Here is a 25,048-nt window from a genome sequence, read left to right as displayed (position 1 = left end):
AGTTATATGAAATTGTCATAATCTTAATTTGTTTACATCGCAATGAAGTAACAAAATCAACCGTATTTATATTTATGGAGATCTTGCAAAAGATAAATCTCTTTTTAATGGGAACAAGTGGCAAATCTCATGTGAATTTGCTTCATTGAATGTAAACATTACAATCTTCTTAAGCAAAGATATTTCGGTACAAGTTGAGCGATCGAAGACCATTTTTAGGAGAGTTAACTATAGATATGTGCGTATTAAACTAACTTTTAGCATGGAGAATTTAAGTGGTCGCGTGATGTTACCACTCTCTCTCTCTCAGGCGCAAGCCAGTCACATAAATAAATAATATAAATGCATGTTATTTTTAATGCTCTCATAAGCTAAGTTTTTCTAAAGATTTTTTCCAGAACAAGTTTTAGAATCTTTTAAAATATTTTGTCACCAAAAACCGCCGAGAACATAGTTTATTACTGGCGTTGACAAATTTATGTTACAACCACTTGTGAATATTTATATAAAAATCAAAGCCTTTGAGGAATGCAAAAATTACAAGAAATTGTTGGGGATCCAATTATAGGTTGATCTGAAAGGATGTCGATTTGAGATGAAGTAGACCGAAATCTGACATTGCTAAGATTCAATAGTTGGTCAGTTCAAGTGAAAGTATTTGACATTCTTGATCTACAATATAACTTGGCCAAGTAGAAACATATACGATCAAGTGCATAAATTTTCTGGTTCCAAAATTTGACTAGTTTGAGTTGAGATGAAGTTCTCAATCCATTCATATTTTGGCAAGTGGGGGCAGGAATGCTCTTAAATGTGTGAGTATATTGAATCGGTCCGACTCAAGCTTGACTCATTTAATAAACAAGTGGAGTTTGGGCTTACGTTAAAAATTCAAGTTATAAACAAGTGGAGTTAAGTTACACGAGCTTGACCTGACTCATTTATTTCTTATTTGCTAACATTTAGAGGCATGTTAGTAATTTTTCATGAATTTTAACATCTATTTATGTTTTTTATTTTTATTAAAAAAATATATGAACCAACTGACATTTAAACGAGTCGAACTCGAACTCGAACTCATCAAGCTGAGTTCCAGCTTCCAGTTATTTTCATAAAACTCAACTTGAATTCGAGCCGAGCAACATGGCGACTTTAGCCCAGCTCAGCTCCCTAGTGCCTCCTTGTACAAAAGGTTTGCCCCCCGTTAAAAATTTGACAGAAAGTTCTCGCTCGGTATTTTCTCCCTCATACGTAATGAATGCAGAAAAAGAAGAAAGGGAAGAACCAGAAGACCCCTCTCATGAAATCAGCGGGCGGCCATTGACGCACCAACGGACAAAAGAGCCCAAAAGCCATTTCGACCCACCGCACGCCCCCCGTCGCTCTCATCGAGGCAGAGCCGGCTTTTCCTTCCGCCTTGAGCGGCGGCTCTGCGTCATCTCTCACCGACGGCTCAGCGAAGACCCAACCCAGATGCCGTCCATGGGCTGACGAATAGACATCCGACTCCGCGCCGCTCTCCCTCTTACCTGCCCGCGGTATTGATACTCGTAGGCGATTTAGTCGGACCGTCCACTTTTGGGATCTACAAACCGTCCATCTGAAATGATCAACGCTGCAAACCCAGCGGCGGGCGGGCCCCATCCACGTTTCTCTGCGTCGCGTTGCGGTCCGCCCGGTTATGTCGCGGTCGGTGCCTTGGCGGCCCCTGCGCGTGCCTGCTCTTTGTCTATAAAGCAGGCGGCTCGGCTGTAGACTTGAAGAGTTACTGGAGTGAAGGCAGAGTTGCATGTCTTCTTAAAGAAGAGGAAGGAGGAAGGAGGGAATCGATATTAGTTGTCTCTCTGAGAATTTCTCCGATGGCATCTTCCCCTGCTCTCATTAGTGGAACGGAGGCATGGAAGGACTTGAAGGTTTGTTCTCGGTCCCTACTCTTCCTTCGCCTTTTCTGTTCAGCAAGCTTCTTCTTCTTCCCTGGTCCTCTCCTCTTCTTGTGGGTGAAGAATAGAATATAAGGAATTTAGTATGCTTTATGGTGTTTCATTTTTCATCATCCTTTGATTTTTTTTTTTTCTTCTCAGTGCCATGTCGAAGCAATCAGTAAAACACATCTTCGAGACCTGATGAAGGATTCTGATCGCTGCGGATCGATGTTGGTGTACGTAAAAGTCTTTTTCCTTGTTGACGTCTCAATTCGTGTTGTTGGCAGTAGGTGTCTGTATTGACAATTGGGAGCTCCAGTTTCTGCAAGGCAATAAATTCATTTCGTTGTTGCAATTCTTTAATCTAACAGGGAGCTCGAAGATATACGTCTCGATTACTCGCGACAACGGGTCACTCGTGAAACCATGGAGAAGCTCTATAACTTGGCAGAGGTGCACAGGGGATTGTTCTTTTTGGGGTTATCATTTTTTAAATTCTTGGATTCTTTTGGTTCATATAGATTTAAAAACCTCTTCTTTGGAAATGAACTCTCTATGATTTGACTATTTTTTTTTTTCAGGTGGCTAACCTTAAAGGAAAAATCCATGACATGTTCAGTGGTAAAAAGGTATGTCGAGAATGATCATTCTAGGAAATTATATTCCTCTTGCTGTTGTCTGCTGTTTTTGGATAGGAAAACTCAAATCATTGTAAAATGAACAGATAAATGCTACCGAGAATCGGTCCGTTCTTCATGTAGCTCTAAGGTCTCCGAGGGATGCTGTCATATGCAGCGATGGGAAAAATGTAGTGCCTGAAGTTTGGAGTGTGCTTGACAAAATAAGTGAATTCTCTGAAAGGGTTCGAAATGGATCCTGGGTACGGCCTCACATGCTTATTGGAGTTGGCTTTCTGATAGATTCCTCCGTACTAATCAGTTATTTTTCAGGTTGGGGTGACGGGGAAGCCGTTGAAGGATGTTATCTCCGTAGGCATTGGTGGCAGTTACTTGGGTCCTCTATTTGTTCATACTGCTCTTCAAACAGGTCCGGAAGTGTCATTTTTATTATGATTGTTGTTTTAAATAATCTTTTTTTTTTTTTTCTTTGGTTGGTTTGCAATAATGTTCTTCATATTAATTGCTTAAAGCGTATGGATAACTGTTTCTGCAGAACCGGAAGCAATGGCATGTGCAAAGGGACGGCAGCTAAGATTGTAAGTGCTTATTTGTTGATTTCTTGCATCATTTCTTAATTTCTAATACTTAAAATGGCAGCCTGTGATGCCATCAGCATGCTTGATGTCCCCATCAGTTTTACTTAATTCAACATTTAGTATACAGTATCATAGAATTCTCCTATAGTACTACAATGCCAGCCTGTGATGCCCTCATCACACTCGACATTCCCATCAGTGTTATTGTTCAGAGTGATTATTAGGCTTTAAGGTCGCAGTGTTCATCTTAGCACGTGCATCTCTTGAGAACTCAAAGCAATCACGAAAGGAACTGATAGCTGATTAGCTGTTAGGCTTGTGTGCTGATTTTCATTTCCATTGTTGATGAAGTGAGCTAATAGGAATATGCTTGCAATACGTGATGGTTTACACAAGCTCCTATGTGCCCCTTCTGTGGACTTTCTGGTATCTTCAGTCCATCTTTTGTGTTCTCTTTATTGGAAACATAAAACTCTTTATGGCAATATTCCGAAACAAGAAGCATCTACCTGGAATTAGGGTGAATTGGTTTTGTGGCATTGAAAATGGAAAATTCAATTTCGTATAACTTTATGTTGGCAGACAAATTGGTTTTGTGTTCTGTCCTTTTAGGCTGTAGGGCATATTTCGTATCAGCAAGTGATACCCTATTGACCTGATGACTATCTCATCTTCTCCATTTAGGAGAATGCAGTTAGGGATCTTTGCAAATTGGTGGAGTTTTATGGGAATGAACTATTAGGGTCTTTGCAAAGGTTCTTCCTGGGAAAGTGCCATTCAATGTTTCAATTAAGTGAATGGAAAACATGCCCCTCTAGTTTTCCTCCTAGATCTTCATAATCATGACACAAGTCCACCAGAAATAGCATTTCACTAAGCAGCTTCGCTTTTCACTAAATCAGCATATAATTCAAAACTTTGAATGACTACCTCTCAAGTAGCTCTTTATTTTCTTCAGCCTTATTTGTTTCTTGGTGGTCTGCTATCCCTATCTTGGATTTGTTGTAACTTATTTTCCCATAATCAACTATGTTTCAGCCTTGCCAATGTTGACCCTATTGATGTTGCTCGAAGTATTGCTGGTTTAGATCCTGAAACCACCCTGGGTATGTACTTTCCCCTTTCTCTTTTACAAGTTCTCTTATATAAATATGTTAATAGTCCCTCTTGTCTCGTGAATGTAGTGGTGGTGGTTTCAAAAACATTTACCACAGCTGAGACCATGTTAAATGCTCGAACACTGAGGGAATGGATTTCATCAGCTCTTGGGTCAGTTTTGTGTTAATCCCTTTCAGTATTATTCTGCTATGCAGCCTCTACCTTTTCTGTGTTTTTGTTTCACAAGCCACAACTTTGTTTAACTTGCAGTCCAGAAGCTGTGGCAAAGCATATGGTGGCTGTGAGTACAAACCTGGAGGTAACAAATCCTTTAATATTCAACACAATCTGGCTATGGATTATGATATCAATACATCTGCAGTAGGGGGGGATTCTTGCAAGCTTTGCTCTTCCCAGTTGATAGAACTGTTCATGATAAGCATTGACACAGAACCCTGTTGGTTAACTTTTCATGGCCCCACAGATTTGTTATTTGGAGGTTTAGGTTTAGTCTACCATGAATGAAAATGTTCTAGTGAGGACTTGCTTGAATTTAGTACTGTTTGCACTTAATTACCTTGCTCAACTAAAAAAAAGAAAATGAAATATTTGTTGATATTCATGAAAACCTGAGCGTTTGATGGAAATGCCTTATGTATGCCCATGAATAAGTGGCAATGTTGAAATAAAAATGATAAAAGCAAGTCATGGTTTGAGCATTTCTGTCTGGTGTTTGTCATCATTTTTTCTTCATTGTTTTAATAAAGGAATAGGTCCTGAACAGCAGGTAGGAGCACTTAATGTCAAAAGATGACAAGGTGTAATGAGGTTATCAATCATTATTATAGGTGGGTTGCAGAGTTTGAACAGTTTGAGGTTCTAGCATTTCAGCGGAATTATGGGAACTTTGTATGTAGGTTGAATCGCTACCCCAAAATAAACAATTTTGTAGTCTATACGATAAATTCGATAATATAAGTTTAGTTAGTCATAAGAATCATGACTAGAAAGTGAGTAGCCTGGACCACTTTTGCCAGTGTCCATAACAAGTCATGGTTTGAACTTGGCTCTTGTGTGAACTAGATTTGCTGGCTGAAGGTAGGTTCTAGCCTCTTAGATTTTTTGCGCAGCATGTTGATTCGTTTATTCACTAAATTGGAAGATCTGCTGGGCCAGGTTTGAGAGGAAAAGCCGGTTTACTTATGTTCATTTCACTCAGAGATTTAGCTTAACCGCACAACCCCCTTATCCTCCTCCAACTAGCTTGCCCCTTTGTTATTAATCTGTCATCTTTGCTTGGTCAATATTGGACTATAATACTTATCAGATTTTTTCCGGTGAAGTTCTTTTTGGGTATTTGTTGAATATCAGGAAAATATTAAAAATTAAAAGACCTTGGGTATCTTTACAATTTTAAATATCAGGAAAATATCAAAAATTTAAAAATGTAAAAAATAACGGAAAATTTATGAGGTGAGTTTTCATTAACTATTTACAAATTTGAAAAAAAATAATAATGATTCAAAATAGTTTTTAAAGTTTTATAAGAAACAAAAATATGAAAACAAAGGTTCAAATTACATTTTTTAGTGCAAAATAGAATGATATTGTGATGATAGTACTGGTGAAAAGTTCAATTTGACAACATTTTTGGAATATCATGATTATTTGGCCTTTTTCTATTTTATTCTCTGCTGTTGATTGTTATTGACATATTGTTATATTTTTAAAATATAGTCATACTAGTGATTATAATTTATATAGATGTTGCACTATTTTTTGTTCATTTCCCTAAAAGTGATTGGGCTAGTTGCAATGTTGTAATGCACAATGTGACTTTCATTGGTAGATTTGTAGTGTAACTTTAAAATTGAAAATCTACTTTTTAATACTAAAATTTAAAAAGTAAAAATTAAAAAAAGTAAAGATGAGAAACATAGAGAAAAATTTTCTATACAATATGCTCTTTTGTGTAGAACAATGGATAGTAGTCAATGCTGGATATTTTTGCTTTGAACAAAATTCCTGCCAATTCATTGTTGTATGATTAACTGCTAGTTCATCCTCCCCCTTTTCCCTCTTAGAGAACCTCTTCCCCTTTTTCTTGGTCTAGGCCAAGGAAAGCCTTGAACCCCCTCAACATAGAGACTTTTAACCTAGCCTCTAGTTGATGACTCTTGATGCTTTTCCTGCCCACGAGGAAGTTACCCATTTATCACCTTGTGTCCGGAGATGGCACTTATGGTGCTTTGTGATGGTTCTGTCAGCTTGGTGATGTTCAGTCTTATCAGATAAACAGGTTACAGAATCTGTGTGTTCAATTGTTCGTTGTTGAAAAACAGGCTATCTTTTTCTTCTGTTCTGCATTTCCTGAACTTCGTGAAGCCAGAAAGACTAGTTTCTGGGCAGAATATTAGTAATAAATCTCAGTTTTTGCCTAGTATGAGATGAAGATTAGGCATAAGACAAGCCATTGCTTGTGATTTTTCCATTCATGTTAGGAACTAGAACTCCTTTCTGTTATTCGCTTCAGGCATGGGCATTTTTAATTCAAGATGGTTGACGTTTAGGTCAGATCTGATGCTGGAAATGTAGGTCTATAAAATTTTCAAATTCCTTTATTTTTATACTTTGGTCCTAGTTGTTCACAGGGTTGTTGCCCTTGATCTCTATAGTCCTCCCTATTAAGCAAGGAATCCAAACTGTAAGAGCTGTTTATTGGAACAGATGATACCTTCACACACACACACACACACACACACACAGAGAGAGAGAGAGAGTATTGCAGATGTTCACATATATTAATGAGTAAGTAACCAAGTAGGGGTTGACAAAAGCTTAAAACACGACCATGAAATCTCCATCTTGTAGAATAAGCAATGACAATCTTCAATATTATTTTTATTTAATACTGTTGTGGTGCCATTCCATGGCAGGACCTAAGCCAGTTGGCTAAATTTCAAGCTAGAGTCTCATGAAATCTGTCTTTATCCCTAATTTCATCTGGAAATGCAGAGAATTATAACAAGATACTAATTTTTAGTGATTTAGGAGTTAGTCTGCATGCTTTATCTGAGGAGATTGAAGGGGAATTGTCTCTAGGAAAGATGGGTAAATGGATAATAAATCTGGTTATAAGTGTATTCTCGGCAGTGTAGATGCAATTCTTGATTCCAGGAGAATGTCTGATGCAGGAGTTTGTTGAATAAGACAGTGTTGTTTGTTGCCACCAATGAAACGATAATGAGGTTCTCTATCTTCTACTGGTGATGGACCGATGGTATGGTATGTTTGCCATGCCAGTTCCATGATGCCTGACAGCATAAGTTCCCCTTTGCTGTTGGTTTTAAGAGATAAGCTTGGAACTTTCTAGGTTTGGGTGCCTATAATTTGCTGAAGACAGAAAACTGTAGGTTTTTTTGTTAATTCACATGGCCTCTCCTGATGTCAGTTTATAGTTTATTCATTGTCATATGTTAGCTGCATTTTGGGTGGTTCAACTAAAAATTTGCATGCTCTTTTCTTTTAAAGTTTTATCTCTATTCCTATTGACTGCTTTTTGTTGTTTTGTTTGGTTTGGTGGTGCAGCTTGTCAAAAAATTTGGAATAGACCCTAATAATGCATTTGCATTCTGGGACTGGGTTGGAGGACGCTACAGTGGTGAGTTTATACTTCTTTTGTCCTCTTTTATCAAGCAGACACATGAAATTAGCCCTTGTATCCATGTTTACATACCTGGGGATGGGTTCTGATACTTGTATGTGTGTCTATTTTCTTCTGTATTTGAGAAGGAAGAGAGAGAGAGAGAGAGAGAGAGAGAGAGAGAGAGAGATGGTCATGTCACCTCCGTTACATCTTTTGTTTTTTAGAATGTAATAAACCCCTCTATTTTTTTTTCCAGAATATCAAATAAACAATCATAATTTTTGTTGTATCATTTTTTCTTCTTTTCTCTTCCAACCAAAAGGTACTTCTTTTGTCTATTCGTTATGTGTTTTAACTTTTAAATGTGCATATATGTATATTATAATGACTTTTAAGAATTTCATCTAGATTTTTTTCTGAAGTGGTTTTTTTGGGGAAACGTTTTAAGAAAAGTAAACATGAATATTTTTCTTGTCGGAAAATGTTCCATTTAAGGGTATATATGTTGGCCACCAATCCAAAAGCTGTGTCTCAGTCTTTTGGACTTTACTCTCGCTATCTAGCGTCACCCAACCATTCATGAGGGCCATCTGATCCATTGTGATGGACAGTGAGAAAAGAAAAAAAGATGATGGACATTTTCATCATCTAGTATTAGTTCACAACTTTTGTCTTTGTTTTTCTCTCAACTGTCCATGATGGATCGAAAGGCTCTCATGAATGAGCTGAGTGACTCTGGATAGCCACTGACACCATTCACTCTCACTCTGACTCTCATTCTCACTCTGTCTCTTATCTATATATATATATATTGATAAAGTTAAGAGAACTAATCTTTGATTAACCTCGAAAGAATCCCTAACTCCTCTTTATATAGACTAGAGGAGAGGGATAAGTTACAAGAAAGTCATTAAAAGAAACATTATTACACAAGTGCCCTCTCAAGCCTAATACTGAGTATAAACACGTCTTAACACTCCCCCTCAAGTTGGAGCGTATATGTCAAACAAGCTCAACTTGGAACAACAACTTTGGAATGGTCCTCTTGCAAGAGCTTTAGTAAAAATATCAGCAGTTTGCCCTGTAGTTGAAATATGGGAGGTGCTTACAAACCCCTTTTGAATCATGTCTCTGGTATAGTGACAATCTACTTCAACATGCTTGGTTCTCTCATGGAAAGCAGGATTATTAGCAATAAACAGAGCAGCTTTGTTATCACCTAACAATTGCATAGGAAGAGGCACTTCCACAGTAAGATCCAACATCAGAGATCTAACCCACATAACTTCAGCAGTAGCCTGAGCCATAGCTCTATACTCAGATTCTGCACTTGATCTGGCAACCACTGTCTGCTTCTTACTCTTCCATGTAACCAAGTTGGATCCAATAAACACACAAAACCCAGTAGTGGATTTTCTGTCAAGGTGACATCCCGCATAATCAGCATCAACATACACAGATATAGTGAGAGATGTACCATTTTGAAAGAAGAGTCCCATTCCTGGTGAATTTTTTTAGATACCTGAGAATCATCATGGCAGCATCCCAATGGACTTTCTTGGGCTTATCCATAAATTGACTCACTCTGCTGACAGCATAGGCAATATCAGGTCGAGTAACAGTGATATATAGGAGCTTCCCAACAATCCCTCTATATTGTCTAGCATCAACATCTTCAGTATCATCATCATACAAGCGAGTATTGATGTCCATGGGTGTAGAGGCAGGTCGACATCCTAGCATACCTGTCTCTTGCAAGACATCAGTAACGTATTTCCTTTGGCACATGATAAGACCCTTCTGATTTCTGGCAAACTCAATACCTAGGAAATAGCGTAGCTCACCAAGATCCTTGGTGACAAAGTGTCGTCCAAGGACGCCCTTGATGTTGGAAATCCCCTGAATATCATCCCCTGTAACAATGATATCATCAAATAGAGACCAATTCTTGCTGACGGCAACAGCGAGAAGAACCCGTAAAGAAGCATGTCGTGCCACAGGAGAGAAGGTATCATAATAATCAACCCCATAAGTCTGAGTATAGCCTTTTGCAACCAAGCGAGCCTTATATCTCTCAATGCTGCCATCTGCTCTGTATTTAACAGTAAATACCCATCGACAACCAATAATAGCTGCATCAGATGAAGGAGTAACTAGTGTCCAGGTGCCTCTAGACTGAAGGGCATCCATCTCTTCTTGCATAGCTGCGGCCCATTTGGGATCAGAAAGAGCGTCCATAGGAGTCTGTGGAAGAGCTACAGCCGACAGTCCCTTGACAAACTGGCGGTAAGTAGGAGTGAGTCGAGCCATGGACAAATGACCAGAGAGAGGATGCATAGTGCAACTGCGTTTGCCTTTCCTTTGAGCAATAGGCATATCAAGTTCATTAATATGAGGACCAGTAGCATGCTCTGGAGAGTCCCCTGTGGCATCATCACATAAAGAATGGTCAGCAGGATTTGTGTGTTCAGGAAGTACCTTGGGCATGCTGGGTGAAGGCACAGGAGCACAGGGGGCAGGTTGAACAGGTTTAGTGCGATGTTGGTAGATAGCCCCAAAACGCGAAGCAACGGGTTGTGGATAACTCATGAGAGGTAAAGGAAGGTGGACTTCATCACTAAATTCAGGCACCCTTAATTGAGTTCCATTGGGAGAGAAATAAGAGGTGGACTCAAAAAATGTAACATCAGCACTCACATAATATCGACGAGTAGAAGGATCATAACAACGATATCCCTTTTGAGTGCGGGAATAACCAACAAAGATCGTTTTGATAGCCCGAGGGGATAACTTATCTCGCCCAGGACCAAGTAACTGAACAAAGGCAACACATCCAAAAATACGAGGTGCAACAGAAAACAATTCTCTGTCAGGAAAAAGAACAGAGAAAGGAATAAGATCTCCCAACACGGATGACGGCATGCGATTAATAAGATAGCATGCTGTAAGAACAGCATCTCCCCAATAAGAATGGGGAACATGGCTGTGTATGATAATGGTTCTGGCGACATCAAGAATATGGCGGTGTTTTCTTTCAGCAACCCCGTTTTGTTGAGAGGTATAGGCACAAGAAGTTTGGTGAATGATACCCTTATCCCTGAAAAATTGTTCTAAAGAGGAAGCACAGAACTCAAGAGCATTGTCAGAGCGCACAATCTTGACACAAGTATCAAACTGAGTCAGAATTTCATTGATAAAATTTTTGATTACATGACCCGCTTCAGATTTGTGTTTCATAAGAAAAACCCAACTAACACGACTGTAATCATCAACAGCAACAAGATAATACCGATGACCCTGAAGGTCAGGAGTACGACTCGGGCCCCAAACATCAAAATGAAGTAACTCAAACACAGAGTGGCTACTTCTACTAGACCGCGGAGGAAAGGATGACCGATGGTGTTTGCCTAACTGACAAGACTCACATTGAAAAGACGACTTATGAGACAGCTGAGGGAGAACATGCAGCAGTTTCTGAAACGGGAGATGTCCAAAACGTAAATGCCAAGTATAAGCCGAGGATGAGGACGACCCCGACGAGGTAGATCCAGCAAAGGGAAAGGAGTGCACTAGCCTGTAGAGACCTCCCTGTTCACGGCCACTGCCAATCACCCTGCCCGTCAGTATATCCTGAAACACAAGAGAGGAAGAGTCAAATATAGCACGACAATTTAATTCTCTGGTAATCTGACTGATAGAAAGTAGGCTATGGGGGAATTCTGGTGCATGAAGAACGTGCTGCAGCGGCAATGATGAAGTAAGTTGGACCTCTCCATGTCCAACAACTGGTGAATCTTTTCCATCTGCTAGAATAACCGAACGACCCGGTGGAGTAGGGACGTAAGAGGTGAATTGCATCTTATCCCCACAGAGATGTGTCGATGCACCAGAATCAATAAGCCAATCTGTAGTGTCAGGAGGAGAGCAGACTGTACAAGCAGAATACATACCAGATGAAGAAGCACTCGCAGCGGTAGGAACAGTAGAAGTGGTCGGACCAGGGGATGGATGGGCGCTGTCGCCAATCAAGTGCCTCAACTGAGAGAGAATGTCATCTACATGCAACTCACTGGAGGAGGCAGTGTGCTGAGGCTTAGGCTGCTCAGGAGAATCAGTAGATACAGTCTGATTTGCAAAAGCTGGACGACCATGTTTCTGCCAACACTTATCCACAGTATGACCAATGCGGTGACAAAACTGACATACAGGGCGCGAAGGGGTATTGCCACGGCCACGGCCCCCTCTTCCTCTGGCAAAAAAGGGTCCTCCTCTGCCACGAGTAGCAAGCATAGCAGAAGTGGTATCAGGAACAGTCGATGCAGAGATCGAAATTCTGCTGAGCCTACTGTAAGCCTCATCAATAGGAGGAATCGAGGGACTAGTAAGCATTTGGTTCTTGGCGGATTCATAAACAGAGTCTAAACCAGAAAGAAAGACCCCTACCATAAGCATATCTCTGTATGCCTTTTGTTGTTCACACTTGCATGCGGGAAAGTAGCTATTCAGTCTCTCAAACATGGACTTGAGACTAGAATAATAAGAGGTCTGCCATCTTGGCGCATCTGATGGATATCATGATGAAGCTGCATAATGCGCGTTTCATTTCTTGCCTGTGAATAAGTGGCAGCAAGGGAATCCCACATATCCTTTGCACTGTCCTTGTGCAAGACTTCATTTGCAATTTCTTGTGAGAGAGTACCAACAATCCATACCATAACCAATGAATTATCTTTAAACCAAGTAGTATATTTTCCTACCTTCTGTACGGGCTCGGGCTCCAATATGAGATGTTCCTTCTCATGGGCGATCAAAGTTCTTTTTACTTGCATGGCCCACATCTCGTAATTACCCCCATCCATTTTGGTGATAATGCTGGAAAATGGGGAACTCTTCATCTCTCCCGACGATACAAAGGAAGAGGTATTAGCGCCACTACTAATTTCAGACATCTTTCAACACAAAGGAGGAAACCGAGCCACGGAATAGGAAGTGCAGGCAAAAGAATACAATCACATATCGAAAGACAACATGCTGATCATGAAGCAATATGCAGTTAACGCAGGTAGCAATCCAGAAGTCCGATCGGCGAGAAGAGGCAACAGCAGAGCTGAACGAAGAGAGAAACCAGAGACGACGGTGAGAAGAAAATCAGCGTGCAGAACCACGGGCAGAGCAGCGGCGGAGCAGCATGCAGCGGAAAGACGCAGAGAGGAAAAATCAGCGTTGAGGCGGCGGCGAAGGCAGACGGGCGGCGGCGGCGCAGGCGGACTGGCGCAGGAGGACGGGCGCAGGCAGACGGGCGGCGGTGGCGCAGGCGGACGGGCGCAGGCAGACGGGCGCAGGAGGCACAGGCGGAGGCGGCGGCGCAGGCGGAGGCGGCGCAGGCAGACAATGGGTAGGGCGACGAGGGGCAGCAGGGATGGATCAGGCGGCAATGGTCAGGGCGGCAATGGACAGGGCGACGAGGGGCAGCAGGGATGGATCAGGCGGCAAAGGGCGAGGCGGCAGCGACTGACGCCGATGAGGCGGCGGCGGCGCCGCTCAGTCGGCGACAACTCGCTGAGGAGGAGACGGCTGGAGCTCTGATACCATGATAAAGTTAAGAGAACTAATCTTTGATTAACCTCGAAAGAATCCCTAACTCCTCTTTATATAGACTAGAGGAGAGGGATAAGTTACATGAAAGTCATTAAAAGAAACATTATTACACAAGTGCCCTCTCAAGCCTAATACTGAGTATAAACACGTCTTAACATATATATATATATATATATATATATACATATATATAAAGCTGTGTATGAAGCTTCAATCTAGGCACACACAATGTAATCCTTGTGCTTTATTTAATATCAAGGAATCAAGCTATGCATACACAATATACCGTGGAGATGAATGGGAAAAAAGTATATGCAGCTTCAAGCTTCTTGCACTTGTAGCTTGTCGAAACTTGATATTATGTTAAGAGCTTAAGATAATCGGATACAATGGTAAAAGATAATTAATTCTAACGACAGAACCACACAAATTTATTTTGATATTCAAGAAAAAATAAAATCGCAGCCATTCAGCCAAGCTTCTACATTGTGTTGACCCATTCAGCCTTTCGGTAGCATGTAAAACCATGGAACATCATAAGAAGAAAAATAAATAGTAGCATATGTATAAGTAGGCTGGTAGCGATACACAAGAAGAACAATAAATCAATCGATCAAAATAACTTAACACACGGTCTGACATGATATTGCAACAATCAAACAATTACAAAGGAAAAAAATAGGTAGATGAAGAGGATGACCAAAAAATGCCACTGTGCAGTCGTTCTTGCACTGGAACTGAGACAGGAGAGAAAAAATCGTCTGCATAACTATCAAAATTAGGGCTCATTGGAGGGAAGGGAAAAAAAAAAAAACTCATCTGAAGATGCCAGACACTGTTCCTACTTTGCTAGAGAAAGTACCTCATTGTCAGAGGTTGCCAGATGCTGGTGAATGCTGACCGTTGCTCAAATGGGTGTCTTGGACCTTCATTGTGCTCCAACCCTTTGACTTTTGTCAAGTCAAAGGGTTGGAGAAATGACCACATTTTATTCACGGCATATTAAAAAAATTCCCAAATTTTGGATGGTCCGGGACTCCAAAAATGACTGATTTGGGTTCAGGTGCATTGACCGTACCCGAGATGGCCTTGACTGTACCAGAGGCATGTCCCACACCATGCTCATGTCATACCCATTCAACACAGGTATTGTGGATTTGATCAGTACCATGTTAAATAGTCCAACACCCAACATAAAAAGGACAATATGATCAACTGGGGAATTTCACATGTGCCAAAAGTTGGGCATGCATTAGGAAATTCAAAAACCTGCAGCTATTTTTTTGTTTTGGATATAGCTCGATGGATTAGCCCTTAGATGGGAAATTTGCCTTCTTATACCAATATGACAGAAATGTAAATGAAGTGAAATTAGAAAATGAAGTGGCACATAAAAACAAATATTCTTGGAAACACCAAAGAGGTGCTGGCAATGGAATTGTAAATTTGTAATAATGTCACACTGCACAAATTTTTGGCAAGTATTTTTGTCTGTATCTCAATATTTTGCTGATGACATTAGCTGATTTCAAAATTTAAGGACATGATGTTGCCAAGATATTATTGAGATTGCAAAGTTGTTATGCTCATATATGTGTGCGTGTGCATGTGTGTGTAAATGTATGCACATATGTCCAAGGCTTTGCCCTAATGTGTACCAAATTGTGTTGCAGTTTGCAGTGCTGTTGGTGTGCTGCCTTTGTCTCTGCAATATGGCTTTCCACTTGTTCAGAAGTAAGGAAATTCATTGCAAAATCTTGTACAATATGTTCACAGGAAATTCATTGCAAAATCTCGTACAATATAAATATACACATTTGTAGGTATTTCTTTTAGGTGGTTGTTTCTCTACATTTTGGCATTTAATAGATGAAACACTGCTTAATCTAATGGGGGACCAGCTACCTCTCCCATGGTTTCTCCTGTCATCTATATTGCATGGTTGCAGCAATGGCCTGCTACCTTGATGCAACAGGTGTGGCAATATATTAGACATTTATGCTATATATTCTAAGTCAGACATACTATTTATTTAACTCAAGTACATGTAATTCTTTCAAGTATGCACTATGTGTGTATATATATATATATATATACATATATATATATATATATATATATATATATAGTAAAAATGTATCTTTCTTCATCATATTACCATTTCATGAACAAATTTTGGTGGTTGACTCATTCTGAGCTCCAACTACATGTGAAAATAAGCTCATGCACATCAAATTTTGCTCTTATTTGTTGTCGTTTTGAATGACTTTTACATTTTCCAGCCTTAGATCCTTTGGTTATGGTCTTCAAACCTAATTGTAGGGTATTCCATTTGACCGAAGTCTGTTGATTTTGATGAATTTTGGATGATGTAAACTTCGTTTTTTGTTTGACATTGCAAAATCTTGTACAATACGAATATTCACAGGAAATTCATTGCAAAATCTCATTCATCTTCCCAGACAACCATCAGTCCTATTTTGATGATGCTTTCTGAATGATATACTGGATTATGTCTTTTTCCTCATTTTGGTTAGCTGTAGTGCTGTACATTACTTACATCAGACTAGGTAATTAAATACTGTTAGTTTGTAGTCCATGCATCATCTTAGTATGTTGTTGGCCAAGGGTCAGATCTTATTCAATTTGTATCTGAGGTGTTTCCTGAATTTATCTGCTTTCTGAATTTTAAAGCTTCTTTCTTATGTGGGAACTCCACCAAATTTTGCAGGTTTTTAGAGGGGGCTTCTTTCATTGATCACCATTTCCATACCACACCATTTGAGAGGAATATACCAGTAAGAATGAGTTGCATGATGGGTGGTTTCAGGCACCAGTTATAAATGCCATGGTGTTAATTTTGTCATTTGAAACAGGTTCTTCTGGGACTTCTGAGCATATGGAATGTTTCTTTTCTGGGATATCCTGCGAGAGTAAGTATCAGCGTAATAATTTATCAGAATAGCTGTATGTGTCAGTGGTTCGCTTAGTGTCAAAATGTTGTAAAGTTTCATAGTAACACATGCCATCATATTTCTGCAGGCTATCTTGCCATACTCTCAAGCATTGGAAAAGTTTGCTCCTCATATCCAACAGGCAAATTTTGTCCCTGCCTCTATTATTCCACATCCTCGCAACTTTTTCCATATGTTCATTTTGTGCACTTTTTGTTATTTCAGGTGAGCATGGAGAGTAATGGGAAGGGTGTGTCAATAGATGGTGTTCCTCTTCCTTTTGAGGCTGGGGAGATTGACTTTGGTGAACCTGGCACGAATGGTCAGCATAGTTTCTATCAGCTAATCCATCAGGTAAGGATGACAATTGTGCATATCATATGGACTAGTTACTGGCAAGTATAATCCAGGTTTGTGCGGCATCACTGCAATGTTCCAAGAACAACTAAGATTTCTCACCATGTCTTCAAAACCTCTCTCTTTCTGGCATTAAATTGAAGTTTATGTCAGTTCCTGCAAATCTTTGGAATAGTTTGATACTTAAGCTGAGCACCTAAGGAAGAGGTGGTAACTGTTTTGTGAAAGTTCCATTGTCCGCTTATTTATTCAGCAGATCTGGAGTTTTTCTTTGAATTGTGTTCACAATATATAATGTCAATCACAATTTGACTAAAACTTGTTTCTGAAAATTAATAGTTTAACATTCAAGTGTCTTTACATTTCCATGAAAAGAAAAAAAAACTAGGCCACATGTTTTTGATTTATTACGTAATATTGTTTGTTTAACTTTACCACATATGAAAATGAGGAATACTTTATATTAAATTCCAAAAAGCTGAGGCGGAACAGTTTTCTCTATCAGCTGATCGTGCTTCATGTTGTAGGATGTACTATTTCGTTTGGATGTGATAAACGATCATGTCAGTAAATGCAACAAAGCTGACCTTTAAGGTCCCTATATGTCCCACAGGACATATAAGGGGCCTGTAATATTTAACCAGCCACACAGTTTCCTGCATTATTTGATAATTTTAATAGTTTCCACTGATGGTTTGATGATAAATTTATTTTCATATATTAATATATCAGAAATATGTTTATCAATCCTATTTTTCAAAATAGTAGTACTGCTTTACATGAGATATCAAATCACATCCTTCTTCATGTCCATGTGACATTGATAAAGAGCCTCAGGTTTGTGATATCTGTTATAATCAGATAGATGCCCATGCTATCAATCTGTAACTATAAAATAAGCCCACATGTATATGCTGTGCAATGATTTCAAAGGGGAATATACCATATGAATTGATCATCTTGTTGTCAATCAGCTACCAACAAGGAGCTCAAAACCTTATAAACCAGCTACCATCAATGATCTACAAATCTGAAAACAATAACTTCCAAGGTTCAAAAGAACCTCACCGCACAAAACCCTCACAATGTGCACTAAGGCACAGTTAAGAAATGAAAGGTAAATTTCGTTCAAAGAGGGGTAGCTGAAGACAACAATAATTGACGGGCAGAATTCCCTCAGTATATACACAAGGAGAGGATCAGCTAGCCGTTGGTTAGCTCCCAATAGTTAAAATTCTAATCTTGGGGGTTAGCCCAATGGGTGGCATGGTTAAAGATCAAAGTCTGATCTTGACTGAAAACAAAATGGAAAAGAAATGAAAAATGCAGAAAAAACAGAGAAACAAAAAATGAAGAATGCAAATACAAATATACATACATGTATATATATGACTGATATGTATACTTAGAGAAATATATAAGTATATTTATATGTATTCTGGTTCATCCCTCAAACATGTGGTGCTATCATTGAAAGTTCATTAAAAGGCAAATTAAACCATAGAGAACACAATGCTTTGGTGAAAAAATATGAAATTGGAAATTTTGAAGCCACATAAAGTAGATCTACCCAATCTCTTCCACGAGATGGTGTGAATGAGCCATGTCCATGCCCTTCAGTAGTCACCAATGCTGAAGCAAGTGTATCACTAAAGGTCTAAGGAAGAGTGACTGCAAGACGTTTAAGTCTATTATAAGCTTCTATCAGATTAGGAATCTCCGTACTGTAGGCATTTGTATCTTGGCAACTGAGTACTCAAGAGACAACCCAGATTTAAAAATCTGACCACCATAGTTTGCTCTAGATGTGTTTTCTAAATGCACTTTGCATGGATGTCGGACTGCATTCAACCTTTCATAGGCAAATTTGACTGTAGAGAAGTACTAGGCAAGGTCTTGAGCTCCCTGCTGGAGTTGAAAGATCCCCTATTTACCTGTAAAATTCTACGTATGCTCTTATCTTGAGAATATGTCTCTCTCAGAAACTCCCACATACGTCTGGTCGTAGTATAGTAACATACGCACGCTGCTGGCAATGTGAGGCTGATCACTGTTCATAATCCATGCCATGACAATATTGTTATCCTCTTTCTAAGTGGCATACTTTCTCACCTTTTGATTAGAGTCATCTTCATCAATAAACTGACCTACGGTTTTAGAAAACCCTAGATCATGTTAAGTAACCGTAAACCAAAAAAGAAACACCTCCCAAGTGCTGCAGATATGGAAAAGAAATAGGAAGAAAAAGAGATAATAGAGGAGAGATTTAGGTGTCAAGAAGCTCGCTAGAATTCAGGCTCTGATACTATGCTGATTAGAGAGTTAGAGAAGATGAAGGGGGGAAGAGAGAGAGGAAAACTTCGTACTTGCGTTAACCTAATAAATTAAACAAGGATTAGGGGGCTGTAATGGGAAATTATAATAAGAGTCCATGAACTTGAAAAAAATAGCAAAAACGACGTCTTAAAACTTAAAAGCCTCCTACGACCCAAACTAATTTACTAAAAATCTCAACTCTTTTTTTTTTTTATTCTCAACAGACATAATGATCCTTTATGTTTTACTTTGAGCTATTTCTTTTTCTGAAGGCATAGAAAACAGTTAAAAGATACTAGTGGATTTTTTGTACCAAAGTACAGCCCCATTGTATGTTCTCATCTCTCTCTCTCTCGCTCATGCACTTAGAACAACATGTTTCAGGGACGTGTTATTCCTTGTGATTTTATTGGCATTAAGAAGTCACAGCAGCCTGTCTACCTGAAAGGTATCAATGCTCTCAGTAATTGTTGTTGCCACAATCTGGTTTTTTGGGTTGGGATGGTCTTTCTTTCTTTTGGTGCTAATTCTGATGTTTGATGCATTTCATTTCAGGGGAGCCAGTGAGTAACCATGATGAGCTCATGTCTAACTTCTTTGCGCAGCCAGATGCTCTTGCTTATGGGAAGGTAAGAAGAGTGACACTTTTCTAGTCCAAAGTTTTAAGCATAGCCTTTCACACAGTTCTGCGGCTTCTGCCAGACTCCTCAGGAATTGGAAGGTGAGAAAGTTCCTCAGCATCTGATTGCTCACAAGGTAATCTCTCTTATCTCTAAAATCTATATGTGTGTGTGTATGTGTGTTTGAATCCAACTTTTCATTTCCATATTTCATTTTCTACATCTTAATTTGAACAATTATTATTGCAGACTTTCCCTGGGAATAGGCCATCAGTCAGCCTTCTTCTTCCTTACCTAGATGCTTATAATATTGGACAGGTTTGTGATACTTCTATAACTGGTATCTTGAAGTACTTTTGATTTTATATGCTTGTAAAGCCACTTTTTGTCTGGTTGTGCATAGTCTATGGCATTATTTGTTGTTTATAATATCTTGACATACTGATGAGTGTACTGGATCTAAGTAATTCTCTATTTAGTTAGTTGAGCAAAATAAGTGGCTTCCCATTTTGAAAGGTTCGTTCCCGCTTCATGTATCAGTTTTTATTTGATTGATTGGGCACAAGGCTTTTCCTTCTTTGTAATTAATTTTCTTCACGTCAACAGATAACACCACTATAGAAATCAAGAAACTATATGCATCAATCAGTTGCCATACTTTTCCGAGATAGGTTGTAGAATACGGTGTGTAGTTACTAAATCTTGGTCAGTAGCTTGTAATGTTTCCGTAACTAATGTTGGCGATTCTGCACTAAATTACATCTCCAGTAATAAAAGGAAGGTCCCATTATATGTACAATATTTCCCGTAATACAAGGAAAACTTATCCAGGAAATCTAAGAAGAATGGGCCAAAAAATTGTTGTTTTAGAAGATTAACAACCAATATAACTGATATGTAGAAGTCCTTGTATTGAACTTTCATGTTCTTTTCAGTTTAAGTACAGCCTCTGCAGTTGTTGCAAAGCTGTTTCCAAGACGGAAAAGGTAAAAATCAACCCATTTGTCAGCTTGAATTTCATCTATTGTTGCTCACACTTTACACCTTGATGACAAAGGCTTAGTTCACTTCCTGCCACCCTGCAGGTTAGGTTTAGTTCTCTTCCTGCCATGCTGCAGGTTAAGATTTTCATGAATGTTTGCCTTTTTGAGATTGTTCAAAATGGATATCATCATCTAAATTTGGTAATATTGGGTTTGGAAGGCCTTGCTAAGGATCCATTTATCATAATTCTGGGTTGGTGTATCTTGGCCAACTATGAGGATTTGGCTGAATGATCTGGTTGAGCTCCAAACTGAACAAAGTTGTTGTCTTCCTGATGTGTGGATGTATATGTCCCTATTTATTAACCATACCACTTATATCCTTTTGAGGATTAGAGTATCCTCTTAGGGCAAACAAAGTCTGGCTTAACCTTGTACCAAAGCACATGAACATAAGAAGTAGACAAGAGTACCTTGGGCCAGATGTGAAACCTTTTCCTCTTAGGATTATGGACTAAGTGTCTTGCAATTTGTTTCTTTCTAAATAGACAGTTTTATATGGAGGGCAGAACATATTAGGTTGATTGAGATCTGCAATCTAACACAGACCCTTCAAGTTTTAACATACAATTTGATTTCTTACCTATTGAGTCATTGATAGAATATTAGAATCGTATATTGCTAATTGTTAATTTTGTTGTTTGTGGACAATTTGATCTCTCTTGCACACTCTCATGCATGCACACACACACAACCCCATGTAATTTTTGTGAAATGCCACACTGAAACTGCTCGCTGAGCACCTGTGTGGCATTGTGTGTAATTAATAGTGCAAAACTGATACATACTAGGTGCTGGCAGCAATTATTGATGTCCAAACTGAAGCATCTCTTTTGGGTTGTTGGCTGGCCGGTTCATAATCAATCAATGTTTTGAAAAGCATATCCTGGTTTACTTTCAGGGTTTTTTACATATCATACTGTACTCTAGAAATCAGCTAACACCTTTTGTAGGAATTATTGAGAGCATATTCTGAGGTTGCAAGCACCCAAGTGCGAGACATTGGGAAATCACAAAACTAGTGCTTTAGGAACATAGGATGCTTCAATCCAAAAATTGTCGCTACATAACTTTTTCTTTGGCCGTTCCTGCAACTAGGACAGGTTGTCAAAGAAGCTTGAGCACTATGAGAAAGAAAGTTCCTTTTCATTCCCTTTTTTAATATATATATTTAGAGAAGAAAACACCTTTTTTCTGACTGAGAAAGGCTGAGGTTGAATGAAATAAATGTTTCTCCTTCTCATTCATAATTGTTGCAATTCAGCCTGTCACTTGCAGTTTGAGCCTATCCTTATGCTTGTTGATGTGCACCTATTTTTTTGTTACTAATGACATGTATCTGTGATTTATGACGTGAACTGTTTATCATAAGGTACTCTTAATATGTTCTTGGACGTTGATATTTTCCTGATGGTCTGCAGTTGCTAGCAATTTATGAACACAGAATTGCAGTTGAAGGTTTTATATGGGGGATAAACTCTTTTGACCAGTGGGGAGTGGAGTTAGGAAAGGTACAATTTAAAACTCTTGTATCACAATCTCTTTAATTCTCAGTTATGGGACTGCGATTCAATTTCTGTTCTTGTTCATCTGGAAGGTCCAGACGTTCATATGAATGTTCAAGTAAAAGATAGAGTATCACAGATCCAGGATTTAAAATTATTGGGGTCCCTTGTTCCATTATTTATTAATTTGGGATGTACTTTTAATTTTCTCATTCGTTTTTTTTTATCTATCTACTTCTCTGGTTTACAGTCATTGGCAGCTCGTGTAAGGAATCAGCTGAGTTCTGCTCATGCAAATGGTGCACCAATTGGAGGATTCAACTATAGTACCACTTGGTTACTGACGAAATATTTGGAGGTAATACTCTGTGTTTCAACCACTGTGTAGGTGATATAGTGGATTGGCTGTTATCTTTAAATTTGTTGATAAATAAGTAATATAATAAGTTGTTGAAAAGTGAAAAGAAAACGAAGGATTGTTATGTTTTTTATATTTATCAGAAAAGTGACTTGAGTTGCAAATATTGTTTACTCGGTTACTAATATGTGGTATGACTCGCATGTGGACAATACATATTTTGCCTTGAGTTCTTGCCAATTGGTAGCTTATCTCAAGATTTACTTCTGCTCAAATTATTGCCTTAGTTCTGTCGAGGACTGCTTATGTTCATGCTTTAAGAACGTCACTGAATGAGGTTATAGACTGTGCCTAGATTTTTTCTTTTGGCTGAAATTGTTTTCTGGATGTGAAATGTGGATTTAATGAATCTCTGCTTATTTTTCTTAATCGTTATTTTTTGTGCAGGGCGAGTCTCTTGTTGGATCATGTGGTTCCACGTCGCTTCCAAACGTGTGATGATGGTGAAACTGGTGTGATCGCCAAACCCACATGGCTTCTTGTTTAGTTAATGGCTTTACTTTTTTCAAGTAGGCTATCCGCATCCAATGTTCTAATTGGATTTTCAGATCATATTTATGTGCTTTAAATAGTTGAAGTCCTGTCCGTGGAAGTCCTTGTTTCTGTTTACAAGTTCAAATCTAAGTTTTGAGTGAGTAATATCTTTCACGTGAGAACTAGGAGAAGCACGACAGTGTGTGTTGGCTTTTAAATAAAATCTATTTCGCTTGTTTACTTTTGTACCCCCCCCCCCCTCCTCTTTGGTTATTTTCTTGCACGAGTTGTGACACTCCTACTGTGGAGGAGCATTTCCAAACTATGGGAGATGAAAGAAGTATGAAGAACCATGGCTGGTGTGCTGTTATGGAAAGCATTCTTCATCTTTAAACAAGGCGTTCTGTCTTAAAAGGCCATGTCCAATGGTTATTTATTCCCTGGAATTCCAAAATGTATTTGTGGACATTCCTTAAGTGAAGGTGCTGCTCCCGAATGCAAAAAGGGTGGCAGGATTCGGATGGATATTTAATATCAAATTTAATATCAAATGCAAGAGGTGATTGATGAAAGTAACATTATAAAGCTCGATCGCTGGTCAAAAGGTTACAGTTAGACCAATAGATTGTATTACGAGGAATCCATTACTTTTGGTTGCATCTTGATGGCTACCCTATGTGCATCTTCTTTAGATAGAGGTGGCCACTATACTAAGCAGAGATAAAAGCACCGATCATATGGCAGTCCAAAGGAGGAAAACTGACGAGAGGCTTACCTTATGAAACCCAAAGGAGAGGTATTCCAATTTCCTATGTAACCTCCAAATGCCTCTCGCAAAACCGAGGGTTATTCTTACTCATTGCCTTATTTTTCTTCTTCTCTTCTCATCTCACTCGTCCAAGGTAAACCGGCTAGAAGATTTTCAAGTGCCTGGCGTGAAGGATCTCCTTGCCCACGAGTTTCCCCACATCAACAACCGTCTGTCAAAGGTGCATTCTTCCTTGAACCACGAAGGAGGAATAAAGGCCAGATTAGTCTTCGGGAAGACCTCTACTCGGTTACGCAACTAAGTGAATTGGGGTAGCGACGTTGGAATCAATCAGTTGAAGGTTAGTGCCATAACTTCTCTTGGCGATTTGTGGGTTTTGTTGGACGGTTTTGTGGAAGAATTCGGCCTTAGAGATCAGCACTTTCCCACGGCCCAAACCCGTGAGTTTGGGCTGGGATTGACGGAGGAAGGCTCCCACAAACCCGTTCTTACAAGGTGCAAGGATACCTTGTGGAGTTCGTACTTTTCCCAAGCCGTTTGAAAGCCATTTTCATCGGCGAAATCTCTTCAAAATATCAGTTCTAAGTCTCGATTTAGGCATGAGAATATTGCCGGAAAACAACAAGAAAAAGTGTTGAAAAGTTGTGAATTGGATGGAGGAAAAAGCATATCAAAAGTATCATCCAAGCAAAAAGAAGATTTTGGCCAAGTTTGGTGAAATTCCGGCTTGAAACGGAGTGGTTTTAGGTTCGCCGGAGTTCTGAAATTCCGGCGACCGCTGCTCTTTTTCCAGCCAACATTTGGGAACTCCGGCCATTGAAGAACATCGCATTTGGGCGTGCAAAAGAACTCATACATTTGGTGTTGGCGCATTTGGGACTTCGTGTGGCAAAATGAGAAAATCCTCAATGCAATCCTTCATCTTCGCCGGCACATTTGGAGTCATTTGGTCGGTTCTACTCTTGAGGTAAGTGAATATTCTCATTTGGGCCTTTCGCCATCTCCACCCTTCCTCCTCGCCACGTGGCGGAGTTCTAGTGCATTGGAGAGATCATTTAGAGAGAGCTCGCCCCTTGCTTCCAAGATCTTAAGAAGTGCTCCACATTTGGTGG

At 39.3% G+C, this 25,048-nt stretch overlaps 2 protein-coding genes across 2 annotated transcripts; one reads left to right on the top strand and one right to left on the bottom strand.

The window, feature by feature from the left end:
* Window positions 1–1,744: 1,744 nt before the first annotated feature.
* Window positions 1,745–23,407, top strand: LOC116264147 (glucose-6-phosphate isomerase, cytosolic). The gene is made up of 23 exons (XM_031644186.2): window positions 1,745–1,913; window positions 2,082–2,158; window positions 2,294–2,375; window positions 2,504–2,551; window positions 2,647–2,802; window positions 2,873–2,969; window positions 3,096–3,138; window positions 4,177–4,244; window positions 4,323–4,407; window positions 4,507–4,555; window positions 7,825–7,897; window positions 15,154–15,214; window positions 16,212–16,278; window positions 16,357–16,413; window positions 16,523–16,576; window positions 16,660–16,788; window positions 19,492–19,555; window positions 19,663–19,736; window positions 19,810–19,863; window positions 19,977–20,045; window positions 22,192–22,281; window positions 22,526–22,633; window positions 23,081–23,407. The coding sequence occupies exons 1-23, from the start codon at window positions 1,860–1,862 to the stop codon at window positions 23,129–23,131; spliced, it is 1,710 nt and encodes a 569-aa protein (XP_031500046.1). The 5' UTR covers window positions 1,745–1,859; the 3' UTR covers window positions 23,132–23,407.
* LOC126410517 (uncharacterized) lies at window positions 11,375–13,250 on the bottom strand. Its single transcript, XM_050080452.1, has 2 exons — window positions 11,833–13,250; window positions 11,375–11,512 (listed from the first exon to the last, which is right to left on the bottom strand). The coding sequence occupies exons 1-2, from the start codon at window positions 12,398–12,400 to the stop codon at window positions 11,475–11,477; spliced, it is 606 nt and encodes a 201-aa protein (XP_049936409.1). The 5' UTR covers window positions 12,401–13,250; the 3' UTR covers window positions 11,375–11,474.
* Window positions 23,408–25,048: the final 1,641 nt, after the last annotated feature.

Source organism: Nymphaea colorata, chromosome 11 (genome assembly GCF_008831285.2).
Source record: "Nymphaea colorata isolate Beijing-Zhang1983 chromosome 11, ASM883128v2, whole genome shotgun sequence".
NCBI lineage: Eukaryota > Viridiplantae > Streptophyta > Magnoliopsida > Nymphaeales > Nymphaeaceae > Nymphaea > Nymphaea colorata.
This window is presented reverse-complemented; position numbering and strand designations above follow the sequence as displayed.

Bases quoted from the DNA above. Each gene is read 5' to 3' on its own strand.
- LOC126410517 (XM_050080452.1), bottom strand. From the start codon at position 12,400: ATGTTTGAGAGACTGAATAGCTACTTTCCCGCATGCAAGTGTGAACAA. The intron at 11,513-11,832 runs GTATGTATTCTG...CTTGTGTTTCAG, and splicing joins TGCGAGTGCTTCTTCATCTG to GATATACTGACGGGCAGGGT.
- LOC116264147 (XM_031644186.2), top strand. From the start codon at position 1,860: ATGGCATCTTCCCCTGCTCTCATTAGTGGAACGGAGGCATGGAAGGAC. The intron at 4,245-4,322 runs GTATGTACTTTC...TCGTGAATGTAG, and splicing joins AGATCCTGAAACCACCCTGG to TGGTGGTGGTTTCAAAAACA. The intron at 4,408-4,506 runs GTCAGTTTTGTG...TTTAACTTGCAG, and splicing joins TGGATTTCATCAGCTCTTGG to TCCAGAAGCTGTGGCAAAGC.